This window comes from Sebastes umbrosus, chromosome 20, assembly GCF_015220745.1.
Source record: "Sebastes umbrosus isolate fSebUmb1 chromosome 20, fSebUmb1.pri, whole genome shotgun sequence".
In the NCBI taxonomy this organism is placed as follows: Eukaryota; Metazoa; Chordata; class Actinopteri; order Perciformes; family Sebastidae; genus Sebastes; species Sebastes umbrosus.
In genome coordinates this window covers 13210566-13230278 of record NC_051288.1, presented here as the reverse complement: position 1 = coordinate 13230278, position 19713 = coordinate 13210566, and the positions used below count along the sequence as shown (strand labels likewise).

At 44.8% G+C, this 19713-nt stretch overlaps 3 protein-coding genes across 3 annotated transcripts; all 3 read right to left on the bottom strand.

The window, feature by feature from the left end:
• Nucleotides 1-105: 105 nt before the first annotated feature.
• On the bottom strand, nucleotides 106-8541 carry LOC119479843 (transmembrane protease serine 9-like). The gene is made up of 21 exons (XM_037755811.1): nucleotides 8414-8541; nucleotides 8021-8301; nucleotides 7792-7937; nucleotides 7363-7702; nucleotides 6807-6969; nucleotides 6427-6695; nucleotides 6186-6331; nucleotides 5779-6097; nucleotides 4906-5068; nucleotides 4525-4793; nucleotides 4284-4429; nucleotides 3937-4195; nucleotides 2957-3119; nucleotides 2576-2844; nucleotides 2335-2480; nucleotides 1949-2246; nucleotides 1656-1827; nucleotides 1304-1569; nucleotides 493-590; nucleotides 287-388; nucleotides 106-138 (listed from the first exon to the last, which is right to left on the bottom strand). Exons 1-21 carry the CDS (start codon nucleotides 8437-8439, stop codon nucleotides 106-108), a joined length of 4074 nt encoding a protein of 1357 aa, XP_037611739.1. The 5' UTR covers nucleotides 8440-8541.
• A 674-nt stretch (nucleotides 8542-9215) lies between these two features.
• LOC119479842 (transmembrane protease serine 9-like) lies at nucleotides 9216-15901 on the bottom strand. Its single transcript, XM_037755810.1, has 17 exons — nucleotides 15744-15901; nucleotides 15363-15631; nucleotides 15122-15267; nucleotides 14715-15033; nucleotides 14159-14321; nucleotides 13785-14053; nucleotides 13544-13689; nucleotides 13110-13455; nucleotides 12553-12715; nucleotides 12172-12440; nucleotides 11931-12076; nucleotides 11557-11842; nucleotides 10361-10553; nucleotides 9980-10248; nucleotides 9739-9884; nucleotides 9396-9650; nucleotides 9216-9224 (listed from the first exon to the last, which is right to left on the bottom strand). Exons 1-17 carry the CDS (start codon nucleotides 15767-15769, stop codon nucleotides 9216-9218), a joined length of 3420 nt encoding a protein of 1139 aa, XP_037611738.1. The 5' UTR covers nucleotides 15770-15901.
• A 644-nt stretch (nucleotides 15902-16545) lies between these two features.
• Nucleotides 16546-19713, bottom strand: LOC119479841 (transmembrane protease serine 9-like). Its single transcript, XM_037755809.1, has 9 exons — nucleotides 19592-19713; nucleotides 19211-19479; nucleotides 18970-19115; nucleotides 18623-18881; nucleotides 17645-17807; nucleotides 17265-17533; nucleotides 17024-17169; nucleotides 16674-16935; nucleotides 16546-16553 (listed from the first exon to the last, which is right to left on the bottom strand). The coding sequence occupies exons 1-9, from the start codon at nucleotides 19615-19617 to the stop codon at nucleotides 16546-16548; spliced, it is 1548 nt and encodes a 515-aa protein (XP_037611737.1). The 5' UTR covers nucleotides 19618-19713.

The following is a 19713-nucleotide window of genomic DNA, read 5'->3' as shown; positions in this document are numbered from 1 at the left end:
TTCTTTGGAGGAGCCTGACAAGCGACCTGAGTATCTTAAGTGCATTTACAGAACGGGGGGCTTGAGAAGATTGTTCGAAGCTTTTAAATGCAATAATGAACTACTTCAACGCCCCGCGGAGACAGTAGACCTAACACCCTGACAACAGAAACACTGAGATAACGGGGACAGCGAGAGAGAGGAATAAGGAAATTGAGAAACCTGCTGCATTTCCTTTTTCAGGAGACGGCATGTCGCCAACTGTTTCCTTTAAGAAGGACCCGAATCTTGAAGTTTTGGAAAAGACCTGAACATCAGCGCGGACTGATTTGCTTCCGCTCACTGTTACAACGGCCACCTGGAACCAAGAGGAGTCTGACTTGCACATTAGAGGGCCGCCCTGATCCCCCTGCAAATATAAAAACAGAGGATTCATCGTCAATGTGAAAACTTCTCATGACAGAGCAAAAAGGATTTTTAGAAACACTGGTGGATGGGAAGACTTTATCTTACCTGTTGAAGGTCCATGGTGTAAGTGCAAATGTTCTCAGAATCCGAAACATTTCCACAACTTGCCACTTGAGTTTCAAGATCTCGAAGACTTGAGTCGGCTGGAAAAATCACATTGACTCCCGTGAATACAAACAATCTTTGTGAATAATCAAACTATGCTTTGTATATAATGAGGAAGCTATTACAGATATAGTGAAATTAGGAATGCTAATTTTGATTTTTTTTCTAACCGACAACCAACCCTCGTTAACCGATTATTAACCGCTAAGTAATGATTCAGGGCGATGCACAATGACCCGCTAGCTGTACATTATCCCGCTTATTACACGGCTACTTACTTAAGAAATCAATAATTTGACACAAAAACAGTCCGCTAGAGTCCAACATCAGAACTGCGTGTTAGCGCGGCGTAATGTTAACGCGTGTCCGACAGACCGTGTGTGTGTGGCGGAGGTGAGTGTGGCGTTATAGCTGTGAACGTAGCAGTAGCAGACAGTGTGTGTACAGTTAATTTGTCGGTGAATAAATACTACAACTCCTCAAGACCCAAACCAAGCTCCCGTGTCTTGCAACACCGGCTCAGGCTCTCTTAAGGTGGGCTGTTAAGTTGGACCAGCTATTCTTCTCTAAGTCACATGCCGCTCCACTTAGTTTTACTTAGCTTTTTATTTATTTTTTATTATTTCTTTTAACCGTTTAACCGATAGCATTGATTGGTAAAAATTCAAGTTAACGGTTAATTATTAACATCCCTAACTGAAATGATACTTATCATATTAGCAGCAAACACAAAAGCTTGATAAACCCTTACCTCGGCTCTTGCTGCCCTTCTCCCAGCCTGCCACCCAGCATAGACTTCCAGCGAGGAAGGTTTGGGCGCTGCTGATGTCCATACACACAGGCTGAATATAATCTCTGTAGGTGACCGGCTTACTCAGCTGCAGCAGTGCGATATTGGAACCTGTCATTTTGCTCACTTTAATGTCCACAATGCCAAGAGACATCTCGAACTCTTCAGAGCCGTCCACAATTCGCTGGCCCAGAAACACACTCCACTCACTGACATCTGGATTGGAGCTGTCAGGAGGATAAAGGGCACCATATTTAATTATTTCACAACTAAATGAATAATGAATACAAAAAAATAATGCTTTTGCACTTACGAAGAGAAACACTGGGCAGCAGTGAGGACAAATTTGTCAGCGATCAGGGTTCCTCCACAAGTATAGACCCCATTTTTGTGGAGACTAACCATCCAAGGCCACATCCCTCCAGGTACAACACCGCTGTCACCTACAGCACGGCTGTTCAACGGAGCTTTGCCACACACTGATCCTATATGAGAACATTAAACATGAAGAGAAGCAAACATAAATGACAGACAGAGGTAAACCAAATTATCACAATTCTGACAGTGGAAACATTTGAATAATTATTATCTTTTCAGGACACTCACTTGCAGGGTTGGTTACAATTTGGGTAGTAATACTAGGTTTTTTCGTTGGCGAGAGTGTAGGGGCAACTGGCAGACCAGGACAGGTGTAGCTGCTGTCAGCATCCAGCCCACTGGAGGTGAACTGGACAAAGCCTGGCTTATCAGAGCTGATGTGGGAGTTGATCCAGGACTGGTAACTGGACACTCTGGAGTAGACTCCCGGCAGATTGGGTCGAGCACAGCCAAAACCAAAACTAACGATTCCAGACTGGACCCAGACGGAGCCCTGCTGGTTCACCATTGGACCTCCTGAGTCACCCTGAGGAGATGGAGAGGAGACGCCTGAGGATTTCACAAAACCCTAAACACACTGACCAACAAGTAACAGATTCAGTGAAGCAGCCTACCTGACATGAGTCTTTGCCTCCTGCCAGAACACCAGCACAGATCATGTTGTCTGTGACTGTACCGACTCCATTGAGACAGTTACAATGTCTGTTTCCCAGAACTGGCACCTCCACTTCTTGAAGGGTTTCAGGGAACGGTAATGACACTGAGAGACCAACAACAAGAGAGACAATTCACACATCCATCTATTGTTTTTAGGACACATCAACCAAACTATTTGTCAGCAACAAGCAGACTCACCTCCCTCCTTGACTGCGCCCCAGCCAGTGACCCAGCTATCAGTACCGTTGTTGAACACACTGTCACTGGCTGCCAGACACACAGGTCTGATGTAGTCTGTAAATTTGACTGGTGAGGAGAGTCTGAGCAGAGCAATGTCGTTGTCGCTGGTGGAACTGTCGTAGTTTGGATGCAAAATGATTTGGGCAACGGCTCTGGACTCTTCGTTTGGGTTTTTGCCCTGCAGGTTCTGACGACCGAGAGAAACCTGCCATCTAGACGTACTTGTACTGAAGGAAAAATGACAAAAATGTGTTGGTTTTAGGAAGAACGTGGACTGAAAGTCAAACCAAAAACTAAAACACTGAACATTTTATCCTCTATTACATTGCAGTTACCCACCTGGAGAAGCAGTGAGCAGCAGACATCACCCACTCTCTGTTGATGAGGGATCCACCACAAACATGGCCGCCAAATTTCTGCAGACTAACCTGCCAGGGCCAACTTCCTGGTGGAGCGTCTTCACCTCCAACTATCCTGGTGTTCAGGGGCGTGACGCCACACACTGCAAACAACAGGATATAGACGGTCCATCTTAAATTAGCAAAACAGGCTCAAAATACTTACAGGAGCTATTAAAGAGGACCCATTATGATTATTTTCAGGTGAATAATTCTAGTTTAGGTTTGTAGCTCCACTCTAATTAGCTTTGTTTGAGGGTGTGCCAAACTAGCAGTTATGCAAATGTGTTACTTAGTGACATCACAATGTTACGGAAGAAAAGGCAGGACTTCAAGCAAGGTGTTTCAGGCAGTTCAGGATCAGTGTTACAGTGGGGGAGAGTAACTCCCTTTGGCGTGGACTTTGGGCTTTGTAACTTTGCAGACCGTTTACATTCACAAAAAACTATATAACACACTAAAGTAAAGAAAAAAAACACAAAAGTATAAAAGGTCCCCATTAAACGAAATGCAACCGGGAGCAGCAGTGATAAGAAAGATTTATTTTGAAGTATTCAACAAAAATATATCTAAATACTATGTTAATTAGTTATAAGCCCCTATGAATATGGTTTGCACATATCTGACATTGGCGACTCCCAATGGGAGCATCACAACAAACACTGTAGCCGACAGCTCGCCACCACATGCTAACATGAAAGAGCTGGAAGCAGCATATATACTGTACCAATTGTTCCCTGGACTGTCAGTCTTTCTACAAACAAAGAACAAAATGACATGTAATATTCAGAGTAATGTGGTAGTCAGGATACTTACATTTAGCACTTGATGCTGTGGATCCTGGATCTGTAGTTGTGTCTGGTACTGCAGCAGTAGTAGTAGTAGTAGTAGCACTAGTAGTACCAGTAGTAGTAGTACCACTAGCAGTAGTAGTAGTAATAACAGGAGGTGGCAGACCAGGACAGGTGTAGCTGCTGTCAGCATCCAGCCCACTGGAGGTGAACTGGACAAAGCCTGGCTTATCAGAGCTGATGTGGGAGTTGATCCAGGACTGGTAACTGGACACTCTGGAGTAGACTCCCGGCAGATTGGGCCGAGCACAGCCAAAACCAAAACTAACGATACCAGACTGGACCCAGACGGAGCCCTGCTGGTTCACCATTGGACCTCCTGAGTCACCCTGAGGAGATGGAGAGGAGACGTCTGAGGATTTCACAAAACCTTAAACACATTGACCAACAACTGACAGATTCAGTGAAGCAGCCTACCTGACATGAGTCTTTGCCTCCTGCCAGAACACCAGCACAGATCATGTTGTCTGTGACTGTACCGACTCCATTGAGACAGTTACAATGTCTGTTTCCCAGAACTGGCACCTCCACTTCTTGAAGGGTTTCAGGGAACGGTAATGACACTGAGAGACCAACAACAAGAGAGACAATTCACACATCCATCTACTGTTTATAGGACACATCAACCAAACTATTTGTCAGCAACAAGCAGACTCACCTCCCTCCTTGACTGCGCCCCAGCCAGTGACCCAGCTATCAGTACCGTTGTTGAACACACTGTCACTGGCTGCCAGACACACAGGTCTGATGTAGTCTGTAAATTTGACTGGTGAGGAGAGTCTGAGCATAGCAATGTCGTTGTCGCTGGTGGAACTGTCATATTTTGGATGCAAAATGATTTTGGCAATGGCTCTGGACTCTTCGTTTGGGTTTTTGCCCTGCAGGTTCTGACGACCGAGAGAAACCTGCCATCTAGACGTACTTGTACTGAAGGAAAAATGACAAAAATGTGTTGGTTTTAGGAAGAACGTGGACTAAAAGTCAAACCAAAAACTAAAACACTGAACATTTTATCCTCTATTACATTGCAGTTACCCACCTGGAGAAGCAGTGAGCAGCAGACATCACCCACTCGCTGTTGATGAGGGATCCACCACAAACATGGCCGCCAAATCTCTGCAGACTAACCTGCCAGGGCCAACTTCCTGGTGGAGCGTCTTCACCTCCAACTATCCTGGTGTTCAGGGGCGTGACGCCACACACTGCAAACAACAGGATATAGACGGTCCATCTTAAATTAGCAAAACAGGCTCAAAATACTTACAGGAGCTATTAAAGAGGACCCATTATGATTATTTTCAGGTGCATAATTGTAGTTTAGGTTTGTAGCTCCACTCTAATTAGCTTTGTTTGAGGGTGTGCCAAACTAGCAGTTATGCAAATGTGTTACTTAGTGACATCACAATGTTACAGAAGAAAAGGCAGGACTTCAAGCAAGGTGTTTCAGGCAGTTCAGGAGCAGTGTTTCAGTGGGGGAGAGTAACTCCCTTTGGCGTGGACTTTGGGCTTTGTAACTTTGCAGACCGTTTACATTCACAAAAAACTATATAACACTAAAGTAAAGAAAAAAAACACAAAAGTATAAAAGGTCCTCATTAAACGAAATGCAACCGGGAGCAGCAGTGATAAGAAAGATTTATTTTGAAGTATTCAACAAAAATATATCTAAATACTATGTTAATTAGTTATAAGCCCCTATGAATATGGTTTGCACATATCTGACATTGGCGACTCCTAATGGGAGCATCACAACAGACACTGTAGCCGACAGCTCGCCACCACATGCTAACATGAAAGAGCTGAAAGCAGCATATATACTGTACCAATTGTTCCCTGGACTGTCAGTCTTTCTACAAACAAAGAACAAAATGACATGTAATATTCAGAGTACTGTGGTAGTCAAGATACTTACATTTAGCACTTGATGCTGTGGATCCTGGATCTGTAGTTGTGTCTGGTCCTGCAGTACCAGTAGTAGTAGTAGTAGTAATAACAGGAGGTGGCAGACCAGGACAGGTATAGCTGCTGTCAGCATCCAGCCCACTGGAGGTGAACTGGACAAAGCCTGGCTTATCAGAACTGATGTGGGAATTGATCCAGGACTGGTAACTGGACACTCTGGAGTAGACTCCCGGCAGATTGGGTCGAGCACAGCCAAAACCAAAACTAACAATTCCAGACTGGACCCAGACGGAGCCCTGCTGGTTCACCATTGGACCTCCTGAGTCACCCTGAGGAGAAGGAGAGGAGATGTCTGAGGATTTCACAAAACCCTAAACACACTGACCAACAACTGACAGATTCAGTGAAGCAGCCTACCTGACATGAGTCTTTGCCTCCTGCCAGAACACCAGCACAGATCATGTTGTCTGTGACTGTACCGACTCCATTGAGACAGTTACAATGTCTGTTTCCCAGAACTGGCACCTCCACTTCTTGAAGGGTTTCAGGGAACGGTAATGACACTGAGAGACCAACAACAAGAGAGACAATTCACACATCCATCTACTGTTTATAGGACACATCAACCAAACTATTTGTCAGCAACAAGCAGACTCACCTCCCTCCTTGACTGCACCCCAGCCAGTGACCCAGCTATCAGTACCGTTGTTGAACACACTGTCACTGGCTGCCAGACACACAGGTCTGATGTAGTCTGTGAATTTGACTGGTGAGGAGAGTCTGAGCATAGCAATGTCGTTGTCGCTGGTGGAACTGTCATAGTTTGGATGCAAAATGATTTTGGCAATGGCTCTGGACTCTTCGTTTGGGTTTTTGCCCTGCAGGTTCTGACGACCGAGAGAAACCTGCCATCTAGACGTACTTGTACTGAAGGAAAAATGACAAAATGTGTTGGTTTTAGGAAGAATTTGGACTGAAAGTCAAACCAAAAACTAAAACACTGAACATTTTATCCTCTATTACATTGCAGTTACCCACCTGGAGAAGCAGTGAGCAGCAGACATCACCCACTCTCTGTTGATGAGGGATCCACCACAAACATGGCCGCCAAATTTCTGCAGACTAACCTGCCAGGGCCAACTTCCTGGTGGAGCGTCTTCACCTCCAACTATCCTGGTGTTCAGGGGAGTGACGCCACACACTGCAAACAACAGGATATACAGTAGACAGTCATTCTTAAATTAGCAAAATGGTCTCAAAATACATATAGAAGCTTTTAAACTAAATGGAACCGGGAGCAGCAGTGATAATAAAGATTTATTATGAAATATTCAAAAAACAATATAACTAACTACTATGAGAATTAGTTATAAGCCCCTATGAGTATGGTTTGCACATATCTGACATTGGCGACTCCCAATGGGAGCATCACAACAGACACTGTAGCCGACAGCACGCCACCACATGCTAACATGAAAGAGCTGGAAGCAGCATATATACTGTACCAATTGTTCCCTGGACTGTCACTTTTTTTACAAACAAGGGACAAAATGACATGTAATATTCAGAGTACTGTGGTAGTCAGGATACTTACATTTAGCACTTGATGCTGTGGATCCTGGATCTGTAGTTGTGTCTGGTCCTGCAGTAGTAGTAGTACCAGTAGTAGTAGTAGTAGTAGTAGTAGTAGTAATAACAGGAGGTGGCAGACCAGGACAGGTGTAGCTGCTGTCAGCATCCAGCCCACTGGAGGTGAACTGGACAAAGCCTGGCTTATCAGAGCCGATGTGGGAGTTGATCCAGGACTGGTAACTGGACACTCTGGAGTAGACTCCCGGCAGATTGGGCCGAGCACAGCCAAAACCAAAACTAACGATTCCAGACTGGACCCAGACGGAGCCCTGCTGGTTTACCATTGGACCTCCTGAGTCACCCTGAGGAGAAGGAGAGGAGACGTCTGAGGATTTCACAAAAACCCTAAACACATTGACCAACAAGTGACAGATTCCGTGAAGCAGCCTACCTGACATGAGTCTTTGCCTCCTGCCAGAACACCAGCACAGATCATGTTGTCTGTGACTGTACCGACTCCATTGAGACAGTTACAATGTCTGTTTCCCAGAACTGGCACCTCCACTTCTTGAAGGGTTTCAGGGAACGGTAATGACACTGAGAGACCAACAACAAGAGAGACAATTCACACATCCATCTACTGTTTATAGGACACATCAACCAAACTATTTGTCAGCAACAAGCAGACTCACCTCCCTCCTGGACTGCGCCCCAGCCAGTGACCCAGCTATCAGTACCGTTGTTGAACACACTGTCACTGGCTGCCAGACACACAGGTCTGATGTAGTCTGTGAATTTGACTGGTGAGGAGAGTCTGAGCAGAGCAATGTCGTTGTCGCTGGTGGAACTGTCATAGTTTGGATGCAAAATGATTTTGGCAACGGCTCTGGACTCTTCGTTTGGGTTTTTGCCCTGCAGGTTCTGACGACCGAGAGAAACCTGCCATCTAGACGTACTTGTACTGAAGGAAAAATGACAAAAATGTGTTGGTTTTAGGAAGAACGTGGACTAAAAGTCAAAATAAAAACTAAAACACTGAACATTTTATCCTCTATTACATTGCAGTTACCCACCTGGAGAAGCAGTGAGCAGCAGACATCACCCACTCTCTGTTGATGAGGGATCCACCACAAACATGGCCGCCAAATTTCTGCAGACTAACCTGCCAGGGCCAACTTCCTGGTGGAGCGTCTTCACCTCCAACTATCCTGGGGTTCAGGGGCGTGACGCCACACACTGCAAACAACAGGATATAGACGGTCCATCTTAAATTAGCAAAACAGGCTCAAAATACTTACAGAAGCTATTAAAGAGGACCCATTATGATTATTTTCAGGTGAATAATTCTAGTTTAGGTTTGTAGCTCCACTCTAATTAGCTTTGTTTGAGGGTGTGCCAAACTAGCAGTTATGCAAATGTGTTACTTAGTGACATCACAATGTTACGGAAGAAAAGGCAGGACTTCAAGCAAGGTGTTTCAGGCAGTTCAGGAGCAGTGTTTCAGTGGGGGAGAGTAACTCCCTTTGGCGTGGACTTTGGGCTTTGTAACTTTGCAGACCGTTTACATTCACAAAAAACTATATAACACTAAAGTAAAGAAAAAAAACACAAAAGTATAAAAGGTCCCCATTAAATGAAATGCAACCGGGAGCAGCAGTGATAAGAAAGATTTATTTTGAAGTATATAAAAAAAATATATCTAAATACTATGTTAATTAGTTATAAGCCCCTATGAATATGGTTTGCACATTTCTGACATTGGCGACTCCCAATGGGAGCATCACAACAAACACTGTAGCCGACAGCTCGCCACCACATGCTAACATGAAAGAGCTGGAAGCAGCATATATACTGTACCAATTGTTCCCTGGACTGTCAGTCTTTCTACAAAGAAAGAACAAAATGACATGTAATATTCGGAGTACTGTGGTAGTCAGGATACTTACATTTAGCACTTGATGCTGTGGATCCTGGATCTGTAGTTGTGTCTGGTACTGCAGCAGTAGTAGTAGTAGTAGTAGCACTAGTAGTACCAGTAGTAGTAGTACCACTAGCAGTAGTAGTAGTAATAACAGGAGGTGGCAGTCCAGGACAGGTGTAGCTGCTGTCAGCATCCAGCCCACTGGAGGTGAACTGGACAAAGCCTGGCTTATCAGAGCTGATGTGGGAGTTGATCCAGGACTGGTAACTGGACACTCTGGAGTAGACTCCCGGCAGATTGGGCCGAGCACAGCCAAAACCAAAACTAACGATACCAGACTGGACCCAGACGGAGCCCTGCTGGTTCACCATTGGACCTCCTGAGTCACCCTGAGGAGAAGGAGAGGAGACGTCTGAGGATTTCACAAAACCCTAAACACATTGACCAACAACTGACTGATTCAGTGAGGCAGCCTACCTGACATGAGTCTTTGCCTCCTGCCAGAACACCAGCACAGATCATGTTGTCTGTGACTGTACCGACTCCATTGAGACAGTTACAATGTCTGTTTCCCAGAACTGGCACCTCCACTTCTTGAAGGGTTTCAGGGAACGGTAATGACACTGAGAGACCAACAACAAAAGAGACAATTCACACATCCATCTACTGTTTATAGGACACATCAACCAAACTATTTGTCAGCAACAAGCAGACTCACCTCCCTCCTTGACTGCGCCCCAGCCAGTGACCCAGCTATCAGTACCGTTGTTGAACACACTGTCACTGGCTGCCAGACACACAGGTCTGATGTAGTCTGTGAATTTGACTGGTGAGGAGAGTCTGAGCAGAGCAATGTCGTTGTTGCTGGTGGAACTGTCATAGTTTGGATGCAAAATGATTTTGGCAATGGCTCTGGACTCTTCGTTTGGGTTTTTGCCCTGCAGGTTCTGACGACCGAGAGAAACCTGCCATCTAGACGTACTTGTACTGAAGGAAAAATGCCAAAAATGTGTTGGTTTTAGGAAGAACGTGGACTGAAAGTCAAACCAAAAACTAAAACACTGAACATTTTATCCTCTATTACATTGCAGTTACCCACCTGGAGAAGCAGTGAGCAGCAGACATCACCCACTCTCTGTTGATGAGGGATCCACCACAAACATGGCCGCCAAATCTCTGCAGACTAACCTGCCAGGGCCAACTTCCCGGTAGAGCGTCTTCCCCTCCAACTATCCTGGTGTTCAGGGGCGTGACGCCACACACTGCAAATAAAGGTGTTGAAATAATTGGATCTTAAATCAACCATGCTGACCCATACATAAAAATGACACAACACAGGAAATAGAGAAGCACTGATAAAAACGCATTACTATTACATTCCTTAGAAATGCAAGCGCTAGAGATACTCTAACATAAATCAACAAACTTATAGTTTCATAAAATAATATACATAAGTATCACCTGTGAGACAGGAATTACATTGTGAGTACTTCCTAGAGCGTAGGCATATGTTTTATGTATTTTTATTTTTATTTGAACTTTTTATTTTGTATTTTTTTGTTTGTATATTTATTTTGGAACTACTGTATTGCTGCTGTGTGTGTTTTTTTCCTGTGTGGGTTTATGTCACCCATCCGTCTTTTAGTTAGTATGACGTTATTGTTCGTGTAATGTTTCCTTATTGTGTGATTGGGAGGGGTCTGGGGAAGCAGGGTAGGGAGAGGGGAACATTGTTTGTCCTTGTCATTCATACTTATTAAGTAAAACTTATAAACATTGTTTACAAAAACATGCATTACTAAGTTATCTTAAAATCTCAAATTTAAACTAAATATGTGTATAATTAATTAAAGCCTGTGTGACTTTGATGACTCCTAGTGGCAGTATCAAATGAGACACAATGCCAGACAGCATTGTCTTGACCACTCATCCTCAACATAAAGACTGTGCCTGTTTTGAAAATGAATTGTCCAATTAAAAAAAAAAAAGAACTATTCACATTAGATTAATGACAAATATAATCATAACAAATCTAAAGACTTAATTAACTTTAGCTTAGTTCCACTGTTGGCTGCCAGTGTCATTTTTATTTTACTTTACCACTGGGGTGTGCAGAAAGCATGAATATTCCAATTTTATAAATAGTTAATTGTTCATTATTTGTATGAAAAACAGAATAATTGATATTCAAAATACCGTGGTACTCTGGTTACTTACATTTAGCACTTGACATGGAACATAGACCTGTGGTTTCAGTTGCTGGGTCTGTAGTTGTGTCTGGTCCTGCAGTACCACTAGTAATAGTAGTAGTAATAGTAGTACCAGTAGTAGTAGTAGTAATAACAGGAGGTGGCAGTCCAGGACAGGTGTAGCTGCTGTCAGCATCCAGCCCACTGGAGGTGAACTGGACAAAGCCTGGCTTATCAGAGCTGATGTGGGAGTTGATCCAGGACTGGTAACTGGACACTCTGGAGTAGACTCCCGGCAGATTGGGTCGAGCACAGCCAAAACCAAAACTAACAATTCCAGACTGGACCCAAACGGAGCCCTGCTGGTTCACCATTGGACCTCCTGAGTCACCCTGAGGAGAAGGAGAGGAGACGTCTGAGGATTTCACAAAACCCTAAACACACTGACCAACAACTGACAGATTCAGTGAAGCAGCCTACCTGACATGAGTCTTTGCCTCCTGCCAGAACACCAGCACAGATCATGTTGTCTGTGACTGTACCGACTCCATTGAGACAGTTACAATGTCTGTTTCCCAGAACTGGCACCTCCACTTCTTGAAGGGTTTCAGGGAACGGTAATGACACTGAGAGACCAACAACAAGAGAGACAATTCACACATCCATCTACTGTTTATAGGACACATCAACCAAACTATTTGTCAGCAACAAGCAGACTCACCTCCCTCCTTGACTGCGCCCCAGCCAGTGACCCAGCTATCAGTACCGTTGTTGAACACACTGTCACTGGCTGCCAGACACACAGGGCTGATGTAGTCTGTGAATTTGACTGGTGAGGAGAGTCTGAGCAGAGCAATGTCGTTGTCGCTGGTGGAACTGTCATAGTTTGGATGCAAAATGATTTTGGCAATGGCTCTGGACTCTTCGTTTGGGTTTTTGCCCTGCAGGTTCTGACGACCGAGAGAAACCTGCCATCTAGACGTACTTGTACTGAAGGAAAAATGACAAAAATGTGTTGGTTTTAGGAAGAACGTGGACTAAAAGTCAAACCAAAAACTAAAACACTGAACATTTTATCCTCCATTACATTGCAGTTACCCACCTGGAGAAGCAGTGAGCAGCAGACATCACCCACTCTCTGTTGATGAGGGATCCACCACAAACATGGCCGCCAAATCTCTGCAGACTAACCTGCCAGGGCCAACTTCCTGCTGGAGCGTCTTCACCTCCAACTATCCTGGTGTTCAGGGGCGTGACGCCACACACTGCAAACAACAGGATATACAGTAGACAGTCATTCTTAAATTAGCAAAATGGTCTCAAAATACAAATAGAAGCTTTTAAACTAAATGCAACCGGGAGCAGCAGTGATGATAAAGATTTATTATGAAATATTCAAAAAACAATATAACTAACTACTATGAGAATTAGTTATAAGCCCCTATGAGTATGGTTTGCACATATCTGACATTGGCGACTCCCAATGGGAGCATCACAACAGACACTGTAGCCGACAGCACGCCACCACATGCTAACATGAAAGAGCTGGAAGCAGCATATATACTGTACCAATTGTTCCCTGGACTGTCACTTTTTTTTACAAACAAGGGACAAAATGACATGTAATATTCAGAGTACTGTGGTAGTCAGGATACTTACATTTAGCACTTGATGCTGTGGATCCTGGATCTGTAGTTGTGTCTGGTCCTGCAGTAGTAGTAGTACCAGTAGTAGTAGTAGTAGTAGTAGTAGTAGTAGTAGTAATAACAGGAGGTGGCAGACCAGGACAGGTGTAGCTGCTGTCAGCATCCAGCCCACTGGAGGTGAACTGGACAAAGCCTGGCTTATCAGAGCTGATGTGGGAGTTGATCCAGGACTGGTAACTGGACACTCTGGAGTAGACTCCCGGCAGATTGGGCCGAGCACAGCCAAAACCAAAACTAACGATACCAGACTGGACCCAGACGGAGCCCTGCTGGTTCACCATTGGACCTCCTGAGTCACCCTGAGGAGAAGGAGAGGAGACGTCTGAGGATTTCACAAAACCCTAAACACATTGACCAACAACTGACTGATTCAGTGAGGCAGCCTACCTGACATGAGTCTTTGCCTCCTGCCAGAACACCAGCACAGATCATGTTGTCTGTGACTGTACCGATGCCATTGAGACAGTTACAATGTCTGTTTCCCAGAACTGGCACCTCCACTTCTTGAAGGGTTTCAGGGAACGGTAATGACACTGAGAGACCAACAACAAGAGAGACAATTCACACATCCATCTACTGTTTATAGGACACATCAACCAAACTATTTGTCAGCAACAAGCAGACTCACCTCCCTCCTTGACTGCGCCCCAGCCAGTGACCCAGCTATCAGTACCGTTGTTGAACACACTGTCACTGGCTGCCAGACACACAGGTCTGATGTAGTCTGTGAATTTGACTGGTGAGGAGAGTCTGAGCAGAGCAATGTCGTTGTCGCTGGTGGAACTGTCATAGTTTGGATGCAAAATGATTTTGGCAACAGTTCTGGACTCTTCGTTTGGGTTTTTGCCCTGCAGGTTCTGACGACCGAGAGAAACCTGCCATCTAGACGTACTTGTGCTGAAAGAAAAATGACAAAAATGTGTTGGTTTTAGGAAGAACGTGGACTGAAAGTCAAACCGAGGAATGGATCATTTTATCCTCTATTATGTTACAGTTACCCACCTGGAGAAGCAGTGAGCAGCAGACATCACCCACTCTCTGTTGATGAGGGATCCACCACAAACATGGCCGCCAAATTTCTGCAGACTAGCCTGCCAGGGCCAACTTCCTGGTGGAGCGTCTTCACCTCCAACTATCCTGGTGTTCAGGGGAGTGACGCCACACACTGCAAACAACAGCATATACAGTAGACAGTCATTCTTAAATTAGCAAAATGGTCTCAAAATACATATAGAAGCTTTTAAACTAAATGCAACCGGGAGCAGCAGTGATAATAAAGATTTATTATGAAATATTCAAAAAACAATAAAACTAACTACTATGATAATTAGTTATAAGCCCCTATGAGTATGGTTTGCACATATCTGACATTGACGACTCCTAATTAGAGCATCACAACAGACACTGTAGCCGACAGCTCGCCACCACATGCTAACATGAAAGGGCTGAAAGCAGCATATATACTGTACCAATTGTTCCCTGGACTGTCAGTCTTTCTACAAACAAAGAACAAAATGACATGTAATATTCAGAGTAATGTGGTAGTCAGGATACTTACATTTAGCACTTGATGCTGTGGATCCTGGATCTGTAGTTGTGTCTGGTCCTGCAGTACCAGTAGTAGTAGTAGTAGTAATAACAGGAGGTGGCAGACCAGGACAGGTATAGCTGCTGTCAGCATCCAGCCCACTGGAGGTGAACTGGACAAAGCCTGGCTTATCAGAGCTGATGTGGGAGTTGATCCAGGACTGGTAACTGGACACTCTGGAGTAGACTCCCGGCAGATTGGGTCGAGCACAGCCAAAACCAAAACTAACAATTCCAGACTGGACCCAGACGGAGCCCTGCTGGTTCACCATTGGACCTCCTGAGTCACCCTGAGGAGATGGAGAGGAGACGTCTGAGGATTTCACAAAACCCTAAACACATTGACCAACAAGTGACAGATTCAGTGAGGCAGCCTACCTGACATGAGTCTTTGCCTCCTGCCAGAACACCAGCACAGATCATGTTGTCTGTGACTGTACCGACTCCATTGAGACAGTTACAATGTCTGTTTCCCAGAACTGGCACCTCCACTTCTTGAAGGGTTTCAGGGAACGGTAATGACACTGAGAGACCAACAACAAGAGAGACAATTCACACATCCATCTACTGTTTTTAGGACACATCAACCAAACTATTTGTCAGCAACAAGCAGACTCACCTCCCTCCTTGACTGCACCCCAGCCAGTGACCCAGCTATCAGTACCGTTGTTGAACACACTGTCACTGGCTGCCAGACACACAGGTCTGATGTAGTCTGTGAATTTGACTGGTGAGGAGAGTCTGAGCAGAGCAATGTCGTTGTCGCTGGTGGAACTGTCATATTTTGGATGCAAAATGATTTGGGCAACGGCTCTGGACTCTTCGTTTGGGTTTTTGCCCTGCAGGTTCTGACGACCGAGAGAAACCTGCCATCTAGACGTACTTGTGCTGAAGGAAAAATGACAAAAATGTGTTAGTTTTAGGAAGAACGTGGACTAAAAGTCAAAATAAAAACTAAAACACTGAACATTTTATCCTCTATTACATTGCAGTTACCCACCTGGAGAAGCAGTGAGCAGCAGACATCACCCACTCTCTGTTGATGAGGGATCCACCACAAACATGGCCGCCAAATCTCTGCAGACTAACCTGCCAGGGCCAACTTCCTGCTGGAGCGTCTTCACCTCCAACTATCCTGGTGTTCAGGGGCGTGACGCCACACACTGCAAACAACAGGATATATACGGTCCATCTTAAATTAGCAAAACAGGCTCAAAATACTTACAGAAGCTATTAAAGAGGACCCATTATGATTATTTTCAGGTGCATAATTCTAGTTTAGGTTTGTAGCTCCACTCTAATTAGCTTTGTTTGAGGGTGTGCCAAACTAGCAGTTATGCAAATGTGTTACTTAGTGACATCACAATGTTACGGAAGAAAAGGCAGGACTTCAAGCAAGGTGTTTCAGGCAGTTCAGGAGCAGTGTTTCAGTGGGGGAGAGTAACTCCCTTTGGCGTGGACTTTGGGCTTTGTAACTTTGCAGACCGTTTACATTCACGAAAAACTATATAACACTAAAGTAAAGAAAAAAAACACAAAAGTATAAAAGGTCCTCATTAACCGAAATGCAACCGGGAGCAGCAGTGATAAGAAAGATTTATTTTGAAGTATTCAACAAAAATATATCTAAATACTATGTTAATTAGTTATAAGCCCCTATGAATATGGTTTGCACATATCTGACATTGGCGACTCCTAATGGGAGCATCACAACAGACACTGTAGCCGACAGCTCGCCACCACATGCTAACATGAAAGAGCTGAAAGCAGCATATATACTGTACCAATTGTTCCCTGGACTGTCACTTTTCTTACAAACAAGGGACAAAATGACATGTAATATTCAGAGTACTGTGGTAGTCAGGATACTTACATTTAGCACTTGATGCTGTGGATCCTGGATCTGTAGTTGTGTCTGGTCCTGCAGTACCAGTAGTAGTAGTAGTAGTAATAACAGGAGGTGGCAGACCAGGACAGGTATAGCTGCTGTCAGCATCCAGCCCACTGGAGGTGAACTGGACAAAGCCTGGCTTATCAGAACTGATGTGGGAATTGATCCAGGACTGGTAACTGGACACTCTGGAGTAGACTCCCGGCAGATTGGGTCGAGCACAGCCAAAACCAAAACTAACAATTCCAGACTGGACCCAGACGGAGCCCTGCTGGTTCACCATTGGACCTCCTGAGTCACCCTGAGGAGAAGGAGAGGAGATGTCTGAGGATTTCACAAAACCCTAAACACACTGACCAACAACTGACAGATTCAGTGAAGCAGCCTACCTGACATGAGTCTTTGCCTCCTGCCAGAACACCAGCACAGATCATGTTGTCTGTGACTGTACCGACTCCATTGAGACAGTTACAATGTCTGTTTCCCAGAACTGGCACCTCCACTTCTTGAAGGGTTTCAGGGAACGGTAATGACACTGAGAGACCAACAACAAGAGAGACAATTCACACATCCATCTACTGTTTTTAGGACACATCAACCAAACTATTTGTCAGCAACAAGCAGACTCACCTCCCTCCTCGACTGCGCCCCAGCCAGTGACCCAGCTATCAGTACCGTTGTTGAACACACTGTCACTGGCTGCCAGACACACAGGTCTGATGTAGTCTGTGAATTTGACTGGTGAGGAGAGTCTGAGCATAGCAATGTCGTTGTCGCTGGTGGAACTGTCATAGTTTGGATGCAAAATGATTTTGGCAATGGCTCTGGACTCTTCGTTTGGGTTTTTGCCCTGCAGGTTCTGACGACCGAGAGAAACCTGCCATCTAGATGTACTTGTACTGAAGGAAAAATGACTAAATGTGTTGGTTTTAGGAAGAATTTGGACTGAAAGTCAAACCAAAAACTAAAACACTGAACATTTTATCCTCTATTACATTGCAGTTACCCACCTGGAGAAGCAGTGAGCAGCAGACATCACCCACTCTCTGTTGATGAGGGATCCACCACAAACATGGCCGCCAAATTTCTGCAGACTAACCTGCCAGGGCCAACTTCCTGCTGGAGCGTCTTCACCTCCAACTATCCTGGTGTTCAGGGGCGTGACGCCACACACTGCAAACAACAGGATATAGACGGTCCATCTTAAATTAGCAAAACAGGCTCAAAATACTTACAGAAGCTATTAAAGAGGACCCATTATGATTATTTTCAGGTGAATAATTCTAGTTTAGGTTTGTAGCTCCACTCTAATTAGCTTTGTTTGAGGGTGTGCCAAACTAGCAGTTATGCAAATGTGTTACTTAGTGACATCACAATGTTACGGAAGAAAAGGCAGGACTTCAAGCAAGGTGTTTCAGGCAGTTCAGGAGCAGTGTTTCAGTGGGGGAGAGTAACTCCCTTTGGCGTGGACTTTGGGCTTTGTAACTTTGCAGACCGTTTACATTCACAAAAAACTATATAACACTAAAGTAAAGAAAAAAAACACAAAAGTATAAAAGGTCCCCATTAAACGAAATGCAACCGGGAGCAGCAGTGATAAGAAAGATTTATTTTGAAGTATTCAACAAAAATATATCTAAATACTATGTTAATTAGTTATAAGCCCCTATGAATATGGTTTGCACATTTCTGACATTGGCGACTCCTAATGGGAGCATCACAACAAACACTGTAGCCGACAGCTCACCACCACATGCTAACATGAAAGAGCTGGAAGCAGCATATATACTGTACCAATTGTTCCCTGGACTGTCAGTCTTTCTACAAACAAAGAACAAAATGACATGTAATATTCAGAGTAATGTGGTAGTCAGGATACTTACATTTAGCACTTGATGCTGTGGATCCCGGATCTGTAGTTGTGTCTGGTACTGCAGCAGTAGTAGTAGTAGTAGTAGCACTAGTAGTACCAGTAGTAGTAGTACCACTAGCAGTAGTAGTAGTAATAACAGGAGGTGGCAGTCCAGGACAGGTGTAGCTGCTGTCAGCATCCAGCCCACTGGAGGTGAACTGGACAAAGCCTGGCTTATCAGAGCTGATGTGGGAGTTGATCCAGGACTGGTAACTGGACACTCTGGAGTAGACTCCCGGCAGATTGGGCCGAGCACAGCCAAAACCAAAACTAACGATACCAGACTGGACCCAGACGGAGCCCTGCTGGTTCACCATTGGACCTCCTGAGTCACCCTGAGGAGAAGGAGAGGAGACGTCTGAGGATTTCACAAAACCCTAAACACACTGACCAACAAGTGACTGATTCAGTGAGGCAGCCTACCTGACATGAGTCTTTGCCTCCTGCCAGAACACCAGCACAGATCATGTTGTCTGTGACTGTACCGACTCCATTGAGACAGTTACAATGTCTGTTTCCCAGAACTGGCACCTCCACTTCTTGAAGGGTTTCAGGGAACGGTAATGACACTGAGAGACCAACAACAAAAGAGACAATTCACACATCCATCTACTGTTTATAGGACACATCAACCAAACTATTTGTCAGCAACAAGCAGACTCACCTCCCTCCTTGACTGCGCCCCAGCCAGTGACCCAGCTATCAGTACCGTTGTTGAACACACTGTCACTGGCTGCCAGACACACAGGTCTGATGTAGTCTGTGAATTTGACTGGTGAGGAGAGTCTGAGCAGAGCAATGTCGTTGTTGCTGGTGGAACTGTCATAGTTTGGATGCAAAATGATTTTGGCAACGGCTCTGGACTCTTCGTTTGGGTTTTTGCCCTGCAGGTTCTGACGACCGAGAGAAACCTGCCATCTAGACGTACTTGTACTGAAGGAAAAATGACAAAAATGTGTTGGTTTTAGGAAGAACGTGGACTAAAAGTCAAACCAAAAACTAAAACACTGAACATTTTATCCTCTATTACATTGCAGTTACCCACCTGGAGAAGCAGTGAGCAGCAGACATCACCCACTCTCTGTTGATGAGGGATCCACCACAAACATGGCCGCCAAATCTCTGCAGACTAACCTGCCAGGGCCAACTTCCCGGTAGAGCGTCTTC